This window comes from Chanos chanos, chromosome 6 (genome assembly GCF_902362185.1).
Source record: "Chanos chanos chromosome 6, fChaCha1.1, whole genome shotgun sequence".
Lineage (NCBI taxonomy): Eukaryota > Metazoa > Chordata > Actinopteri > Gonorynchiformes > Chanidae > Chanos > Chanos chanos.
In genome coordinates, this window is record NC_044500.1 from 25,824,558 (window position 1) to 25,834,557 (window position 10,000).

Consider the following 10,000-nt stretch of genomic DNA (forward strand, 5'->3'; position numbering starts at 1 on the left):
TTGCCACGGCAGCTGATCTTGATTGCATAGCATTGCCACTTTTTCGTGCCCTCAATTAAAAAACATGTTAATTTTCTCCCTCGCAGCCAGATTGAAAGATCAACAACAGGTTTTTTTTTTCTCCTCCCTCTTTCGCGTGTTTTGGAGGGAGAATTTTAATTAACATTTCCTACATTCACTTTTGTCTTGTAACCTCCACGGAATATTATTTTTGGTACACACACACACACGCACACACACTCTCTTTTCTACCTATTAAAAAATATCCAAGAAATCCCAAATTTCTCTTCTTTAGAAGACTCTCCTCTTCGCGTTGATTTTGCTGATCTCTCTGACTGAGGTTCGTGTTGATTTTGCTGATCTCTCTGACTGTGAGGTTCGTGTTGATTTTGCTGATCTCTCTGACTGTGAGGTTCGTGTTGATTTTGCTGATCTCTCTGACTGTGAGGTTCGTGTTGATTTTGCTGATCTCTCTGACTGTGAGGTTCATGTTGATTTTGCTGATCTCTCTGACTGTGAAGTTTGTGTTGATTTTGCTGATCTCTCTGACTGTGAGGTTCGTGTTGATTTTGCTGATCTCTCTGACTGTGAGGTTCGTGTTGATTTTGCTGATCTCTCTGACTGAGGTTCGTGTTGATTTTGCTGATCTCTCTGACTGAGGTTCGTGTTGATTTTGCTGATCTCTCTGACTGTGAGGTTCGTGTTGATTTTGCTGATCTCTCTGACTGTGAGGTTCGTGTTGATTTTGCTGATCTCTCTGACTGTGAGGTTCGTGTTGATTTTGCTGATCTCTCTGACTGTGAGGTTCATGTTGATTTTGCTGATCTCTCTGACTGTCTGGTTCGTGTTGATTTTGCTGATCTCTCTGACTGTGAGGTTGTGTGTTTCCCATGGGTACTACAGTCAGCGTAGCTGAGGTGAACGGAGCTAACAGACGCTTTGTGCGACTCATGCCAGACACTGCATTGATTTGAGAATAAGCCTTGTGCAGTTTTGTCGAGCGATGTTAACACATTTGGCGGAGGTCAGTAAGCAGACATTCAGCCAACCTCGGGCAGTCGGCGCTGAGCTGTGGAAGGGGGGGGGGGCCTGTTCATTTGTCTGAGGAAACACCACTACTTTCCCTCCCTGCCAGTCACTACCTAGCTGGCACGGGCAGCCAAGCCAGGACAGGAAATGCCAACACTATTCCGGTTAGACTGGGAGTTTGTATTAGTCAGCATTGGTCAATATACTATTAGTCTGTACTTCTGTTTTTCATGTGTTTCCTACTTGCAATGAATCTGTGTGTGTGTGTGTGTGTGTGTGAGAAGTTTAAAGGTGGCGTTTACTCACACATTGTGAAGGACACACCAGCCACAGTGAGGATCCTGGGAGCCCAAACACTCAGTGCATGTAGTGTACTGACCGCAGCTCTCTACTGGTACACGCTTCACCTGCAGACACACACACGGAGAGAGAGACCAACAGCTGTGTTACAGGACCAGGCTAGACACACACACACACACATTTCAGACAGTACAAATGATGTAAACTGTGAGAGCACCCTCAGTGTCCACATGACCAGTTCCATTGTCTGAGAGCACTCAAGAGTGTATAAATTCATTTATTACTCTGTATCTGTGTGTGTGTGTGTGTGTCTCTGTGGATGATATCATTTTATATCTCATAATCTCTGTCTGTGATCTCATCACATGAACACACACATTAAAACATCAGAGAGAGGGACGGTGTGAGTGTGCGTGCGTAAGTGCGTGTGTATTAAAAAAAAAAACACAGGTGTAGGGGTGCGTGTGTGTGTGTGTGCATATGGAAAGGACAGGACCAGCTTCTTTTCACATGCTGGGCCATCTGACAGTTACCATGGTGATCAACATTTGATTGACAGGCACCCCCAGGGCCCACCGCGTGGGACTGAGGTAGTGCATCAGTGCTTCTCAGCAAGCAAGGGTGTGTATGGATGTGTGTGTGCGTGTGTGTATGTGTGTGTTTATGTGAGACAGAAAGAGAGAGAGTAGGGAGGGAGGGAAGGGAGAGAAGGGGGTGGGGGGTGGTAGTGAGGGAGAGGAAAGAGAGAGCGGAAGGGAGATAGGGATTGCTGAGGAGAAATTGGCCTGTTAATAAATGTAGTCCAGGGTAGAATAATGAAGGTGGAATAGTGTTGCATCTTGAGGCAAAGCTTTAAAACGTAGTGGGAAAATAGATCCTCTTAATCTGCACCAACACTAAACTACATCCCCCTGAGGACTGTCATTCTGCAGCCAGAGAGAGAAACACACACACACGCACACACACGGCATGAAAGATGGGCTGGAGGCCTGCCAAACAGGGCTATCAGTTTACAGGGAAAAAAGGATAGCAGAAAGAGAGGGAGAGAGAGAGGAATAGAGAGCAAGGGAGAGAGAGAGGAAGAGAGCGAGAGCAGAGGATGTTAGGGGAGGAGAGGCAAGGATAGAATGAGTGGAGGAAAAAGAGTGGAGTGAAAGCCCTGAGAAGAAGGGAACAGATGGCAGTGTTCTCAGGAACAGAGGGATGAGGGTGAAAATGGTCAGGTGTGCATGAATGACTCTGTGTGTGTGTGCACGTGTGTGTGTGTGTGTGTGTGTGCGCACGTGCGCGCATGTGCTAGGTATATAAGCTGATTCCATAGTGCCTCACTGAACACAAGTTCACCATAGATATGAAACAAGCCTGTGGTGAAAAGCAGAGAGAGAGAGAGAGAGAGAGAGAGAGAGAGAGAGAGAGAGAGAGAGAGAACAGAGTTGGATAGAGAGTGGATGAAGAGATGGATAAAAAAGAGAAATGATAAATCGTAAAAGAGTCACTCATAAAAGCGCTGCAGATCGTTACTCTGAACTCGATCCTATGGGTTTATGTTTTTATCTCTCTCTTTCTTTCCCCCTCTTTCTTTTATCTCTCGTTCTTTCTCACACACACACACACAGCCACAGTACTGTGGGAATCTGAATTAGGTGGACCTGCTGTGTGTGTGTGCGTGTGTGTGTGTGTATGTGTGTGTGTCTAAAACGCCTGCAGAGAGAAGAGGTGAAACGATGAGATGTCTAGAGCCATCACAGACTGCTGATGGGTGCCGCCTCTCTCTTTTTCTCACAAACGCCTTTCCCAAAGCTAAATAAAGTATTTCCACACCCTGATCCACCACCCATGCTTCAAACACACACACACACGCATCACACACTTCGCAAAAACACACACACACACACACACTTCATGTCCCGAAAGAACCACAGATGACGTCCAAAATGATCCTCACCATCTTCCCACAGCTGCAAACCCAAACTGTCAGGAGCTGGATTTCACAGGGCAAGATTACACCAAACTGACGGCCAATCAAATGTCAGAACTGTCTGAAAGGAGTTGTCAAACCTGCTTTCTTATTGGATGGCCAGGACTTTCACCAATGCATCTATTTTAATTGGAGACATTTTGATTTACTAAAATGACAAAATGTGGGAGGGAAAAAAGAGAAGGGAAAAGACACAGCGCAGTTAAACAAAGCATGTACAGGCTCCATGGCTCTGTGTGTACAACTGGAGAGACCAGCTCTGTTTTTTTTTTGTTGTTTTTCTCCTTCTTTCCTGAGGGTCCACATTTTTCCATGTAGTTCTGTTCAAACGGCCGTCATTTGTCTAATTAAGGGTGTGTTAATGAACAGTGGGGCTGCAGAGGGCGGGTTAGAGACAGATCAGAGGAGAGCACTTCTGTCCAGCGGCTCTGAAAAACACTAAAGCCACGGCATCACGGGGGTGCAGCTGATCATGTCGCACAGGTCAGAGTTGGACACTGACTTACCTGTTATGTCTGTCAGATGTCGCCAAATCAGAGCTCCCCTTGTGGCTGAACTAATGAATGTTTAATGAATTGGATGTAAATATTCCTTTAGAAGTCTGTTGGGTTTTTTTTTTTTTTTTTTTTTGCTGCTGTTTTTTGTTTTTGCTCTCTTCCGATCACATAGTATCATTAAGGGCAGAGACGGATGCTGTCACCAAACTCTGGTTTCTGTCTTTGAGTGCTGACACACACACTTCGTAAAGGACAGCATCTGAATGACAAGATCTGTCCCTATAAAGTCTCCCTCCCTTTATGTCCAGATCTGTAATATGTTCAGCAGCTACACTACTAAATCCAGCCTGGCACTACATGACAGCACTTCAAGCGCATGGTCTAGACCCACAGAACATTCTGTGTGTGTGTGTGTGTGTGTGTGTGTGTGTGTGTGTGTGTGTGTGTGTGTGTGTGTGTGTGTCTGTGTGTGTGTGTGTGCGCGCGTGCGTCCCATAAAGTTTTCACAGCACAGAATTTTAACTAGCAATAAAATCAAACCGGATAAAAAGTATTTGTTTGACCACACTGGGACACACATACACACACACACAGACACACACACTGTTGCTTTTTGGTTGCATTTAACTGTTTAACCACAATGTGTTGTGTGCAATAGATTGTAGAAAAGACCCAATCCACAAAGCAATATAAAAGGAGAGTTGGTCTTATAAAGAGTCTTATAGGGACAGATTATCCGTAATCTGGGTTTTATGGCTCTGAGGCTCACATAAGAGCAAACCCAGAGCGGGGAAAGGGATACAGCCCTAATGCTATCCCTCACTGCATCATCCACGTAAACATCTCAAACACTTCTACTCAAAGCTCCAGCTTGTTAGAACAGACAAAGACTGAGGGAATAGGCCAGTGGATCTGACAAACACCTGTGTGCATGCACACACACACAAACAGAGGGCTTTTAATATGTACTTGCTGGATCCAGTGCGATCAATATGCCAATGTACTAACTGCACAAGAAAGCAGGCTCTGCCTCTCTCCCCTTTCTCTCACTCTCTCTCTCTCTCACACACACACACACACACATACAGACTTAACCCAGTGTTAAGACCAATATTCCTTTAATTGGAAGGATTATGGGATCAAAAACTGTATGGTGTGTGTGTGTGTGTGCATGCACAGGTTAAAAGACTGTTTGTGTGTACAGTGTTGAATCATAGAGAAAACTGGCAAAGAAAACCTGAACAGTCCCAAATTGACTGCTTTTCAGACCTTCAAAGCAAAGCTTGTTTAAAAAAAAAAGTGACAAATTACACAAATCTCTAGAAATTTGTCAGGTCATTAACAAAAATGCTTTAAAAAATCCTTCCTCTGAATCAGTCACAGTTACACATGTCAAAGAGTGTATGATATTTCACTCTGCGTCACACTGCGTCAGGTCTCTCTGATCCAGAAAACAACCTGGCCCAAGAGCACCTTACCTCCATGACCTGGCAGAGCCAGGCCAGCCCCCCAGAGTCTAGCCCAGGGCAGAGAGCCCCGGCTGGGCTGGGAGGAGACAGGCTATCAGCCTGTCTTTAATTAACTGCTGGAAAACAGGGGCTAGTGCTAAATTACGCTGTCACTCTCTCCAAATGGAGTTTTTGAAGAGCGAGAGGCACTATACCACTCCAAACGCTGGCATTTCCATTATCCCCCTCCACCTTCGGAAAGGGGGAGAGAGAGAGAGAGAGAAAGAGACAATAAAAGAGAACTGGATGTTAAAAAATGAAAGAGAGGAGAGGAAGAAAAAAGAGCAGTGAGTTTCTCTCTCTCTAACTCATCCGTCTCAGTCTTATTCTCGGTGGAGTTGTCCATCATTTGGTGCAGGGAGAGGAAAATGAATTGGAGAGAGATTGACTTTGAAATGAATACAGACGTGAAGAGCAGAGTTTGAGAGAGGAGAGTTTAGACGTAAAGAAGCCCGTGTGATCTCTCTGCATTATTAATCACTCACTGAGTCGTGGCTGAGGTGGCAAACAGAGCTGCTTTGGCAGAGGAACCCTGGCCTCAGGGTCAATGTTCAACACACTCTCCTCAGCAAAGGCCTCTCTCTCTCTCTCTCTCTCTCTCTCTCTCTCTCTCTCTCTCTCTCTCTCTCTCTCTCTCTCTCTCTCTCTCTCTCTCTCTCTCTCTCTCTCGGGCCTGTTTTCTTGTTTAGCACGTTTAGCAGAAACTGTGTTGCATTTCACACAGAATAATTACTCTTTCTCCCTCTGAACTCAGCTAAGACAAAACAGATCCCCTAACAGCTCAACTTCCATTAGGAACAGATAGCATCAGCACGCAGTATGAGTGACAGTACAACTCAGAGAGAGAGAGAGAGAGAGAGAGAGAGAGAGAGAGAGAGAGAGAGAGAGAGCACATAGATCCTACAGATTAAGATACACAGAGAAACCATCTCACTATCTACAAATGCAGCTGACAGTCCAGACCATCAAGGATATCTTTCCCTGCTCCAACGCTTAAGGATAGACTGAAAATAAGAGCAGGACTTCCGATGAAATAAAAGGAAAATTACAAAGTGACAAAAAAGAATTAAGAGAGAAGGGAAGAGAGATGGTGGATAAAAGACACGCAGGGATAGGCAGTGTGTGTGTGTGTGTGCGCGCATGTGCGTATTAGTGCATTGCATGTAGCAACTGACACTGTGTGTGTGTGTGTGTGTATGAATGTATTGTATGTAGCAACTGACACTGTGTGTGTGTGTGTGGGTCTGTCTGTCTGTCTATCTGTGTATGTCTGTGTGTGCGCATGTGCGTATGAGTGCATTGCATGTAGCAACTGACACTGTGTGTGTGTGTGTGTGTGCGTGTGTGTGTGTGCGTGCGCGTGTGTGCCTGTGTGTGTGTGCGTGTGTGTGTGTGCGCGCGTGTGCGTATGAGTGCATTGCATGTAGCAACTGACACTGTGTGTGTGTGTGTGTGTGTGTGTGTGTGTGTGTGTGTGTGTGTGTGTGTGTGTGTCTGTGTGCGCGCATGTGCGTATGAATGTATTGCATGTAGCAACTGACGCTGTGTGTGTGCACGCGCACTGACTGAGGTACGATGATAAGGACGTTAATTACACCAATAATACACCAGTACTCAAGACTTCCATCTGTTGTTGTGTGTGTGAGAGTGCATGTGAGAGTGTGCGTGAGAGTGTGTGTGTGAGGGAGATGGAGGACCTCTGCTCAAGTCCACCTACCATCTGCCTGCTCTACTCCTCTGAGCCGACTGAAGCCAACTCTGTTAGCATTAACATGACAATGATCACACCCCCACTGTGTGTGTGTGTGTCTGTTTAAGGCTCTGAATATATGCACATACATTAACACATTTAATAACATGAGGAGGCCTACATCAATTCTGCCTGAGAAACTCATTCAACCAGAATGGACTCATGGCAAGTGTACCTCTTCCGACCAAACAGAGCCAAACATGGATACAGTGTATATATGGGAGTGTGTGCACGTGTGTACAGTATCAATATAGTGCGTGTATTGTGAGTGTATGCAGTGTGTGTCTGTGTGTGCATGTGTGTGTGCGAAGACTATCAGGTTGTAGATCAGCCCTGATAAGAGCAGCAGAGGGCCCTGTTATCTAAGCTCTGTATCTCATTTAAACATTAGGAGACATTAAGAGCTCTCTCTCTCTCTCTCTCTGATAACTGAGTCAGTTCAGAGCTGAGGACACTGAAGGAAGTCTAGATTCCTGTCTTGATTCGAATCCTTTGCGTGTATGTGCATGTGTGTGTCTGTGGACATATAAGGCATTTGTGTCAATTCAAAGCCAGTCCTTACTATTTGGTATTGTATTGTATCACAACGTGAGTGTATTGTGACACTGGTGTGTATATGTGGCGTGTGTCTGTGTGTCCCAACAGTGTGTGTGCATGGGTCTGTATGTTTGAGCGTGCGTGAGTGTGAGAGAGAGAGAGAATGAGAAAGAGAGACAGAGAGAGAGAGAGAGAGAGAGAGAGAGAGAGAGAGAGAGAGAGAGAGAGAAAGAGAGAGGGTGTGACAGTGTGTATGACAGAGACAGGTAGTGAGTGCGTGTGTGTGTGTGTGTGTGTGTGTGTTTGTATTTGTGAGAGTGCGTATGATTCATCCCTGTCCTCCTGTCCTGCCTCAGTAGATCAGTCGTCACAGTAACGCATCAGTGGCTATATCAGGTGACACCTTAATGCACATAGCCAGTCTCCATTTCCCCCTGAAGACCAGCCTCTGAATAGACTACCATCATCTTTCCTTAGTGTGCCTGTGTGTGCGTGTGTGTAACTGGTTTAGAAGGGAACCTTAAATAACAAGTCTAAATGTAAACCTGAAGTAGAGAGTCCCCAGAGAGCCTCTCCACCTTTGAATCTACATCAACCACTTTAACCTCCAAAGAAAAACAAAGAAAGAAAAAGAGGACAGTTACTGTTCAGACTGTACCTGCACAAATGAGGCTAAGAGATAGATAGATAGATAGATAGATAGATAGATAGATAGATAGATAGATAGATAGATAGATAGATAGATAGATAGATAGATAGACAGGCTGATGGAAAGAGACAGAAGGAGAGAAAGAGAAAGAGAGAGCATGAAAGAATTGTTTTTGATTGATTTTTGTGGGCAGAATTGGGTTGAATATTGTGTGTATATTCATATGTGGACGTGTGAATTTGTGTGTGTGTGAACATTAGTCTTATCTGTTTGTTTGTGAGTGTTATTCATACCTGTTCATCAGCAAATGTGTGTGTGTGTGTGTGTGTATGTGAGTGTGTGTTACTGGTTGTCAGTGAGGGTGTAGATGTGTGTGTGTGTGGTGTGTGTGTGTGTGTGTGTGTGCACATGTTACCTGTTTGTCAGTGAGGGTATAGATGTACTCCTGGTCAGGGCTGAAGAGCAGGTCTCTGAGGATTGGACTGCCTTCACTCACACTAACATTCTCATACACCAGAGCAGACTTCTTAGAGTTTATCAGGATCTGAAACAAACAAATAAACCAACTGCATTAATATCACCTTCTGATACTAGCCACAGGGCTCCATGTAAACACCAGAAATAAATATATTTCTCTCTCTCACACACGCACACACACACAGAGAGAGAGCAAGTTAAGACAGGATGGTGAAAGAAGTAGAAATTTGTTTGTTGTCTCACAATGAGACACATAACTGAGCAGCCAAGTACACTCTCTCAATCTCTTCACCTGTCTCCCTCTGTGTCTACAATCAGTTGTGTTTAGGCAATCCTTGACAGCAAACTGGTAAATATAAATATATTCCACAAAGATAAAGGGGGAAAAAATGCCTCGCTCTCAAACCTCTGTGACTAAGAACCAACCTGTTCAGTTCCTGAGTGTGTGTGTGTGTGTGTGTGTGTGTGTGTGTGTGTGAGTGAGAGAAAGAGAGAGGAGGGATTAGCTACATTAACAGCATCTGGTTCATTTAATCTGATATCTACAGAACACTTATCAAATGGCTAATACACACACACCCATATCAGTGATTTTTTTGTGGTGGTTGTGTAGCCAAGCTGCTTGTGATACACTGGGACATGGTAAATCATCTCTCATCTCTTTTCCCAGCCTGACTGATGACTGCTCAGTCCTCACACTCACACACCCCAGCTCAGCCTCTTTCTGCTTCTCTCTCTCAGTGTGTGTGCGTGTGCGTGTGTGAGAATGTGAGAGAACCTACTCAAGTCACTGAGACCGGGGGGAAGGGAGAGAGAGAGAGAATGTTCAGTAAATCCAGACTTCGGTTATACTGTAGTGTTGTTATATAGTAATGTTGCAGTAATGTTCCCCTATGACATAACAGTGGCAGTGACCCAATACAACATAATACAATAAAACCATGTCATAACACAGTGACACCCCCCCTTCTCTCTCTCTCTCGCTCAACACTGCCTCCGCTGCTTCTGTTTGGTTCAGCGCCTTAAGGCCAAAACCAGATGCAGTGTTATGGATGACTGGATATATTTTACACACTTACACACAGACACACACATTCACACAAAGGAGCCCTAGCCTTCAGATTCTGGAAATGTAGGTCAGATGGGTACGGAGTGTGGCATCTCTCTTCTGCCAAAACTATTCACCAGTATACACACACACACACACACGTATGCACGCCCGCCCGACTGCCCACATAAACTCAGTTAACATTTAACCTCCTCTTTCCTATGTCC

The 10,000-nt window shown here is 44.9% G+C and overlaps 1 protein-coding gene across 1 annotated transcript in view; it reads right to left on the reverse strand.

Moving 5' to 3' along the window:
• LOC115815235 (plexin-A1-like) overlaps positions 1–10,000 on the reverse strand; it is a 124,873-nt gene that overhangs the window by 66,991 nt on the left and 47,882 nt on the right. Inside the window, exons 3-4 of the mRNA XM_030778193.1 lie at positions 8,664–8,792; positions 1,336–1,436 (exon numbers count right to left, since the gene is read on the reverse strand). Of these exons, the coding sequence (XP_030634053.1) occupies positions 1,336–1,436; positions 8,664–8,792 (230 nt within the window). The remainder of the gene's footprint in view (positions 1–1,335; positions 1,437–8,663; positions 8,793–10,000) is intronic.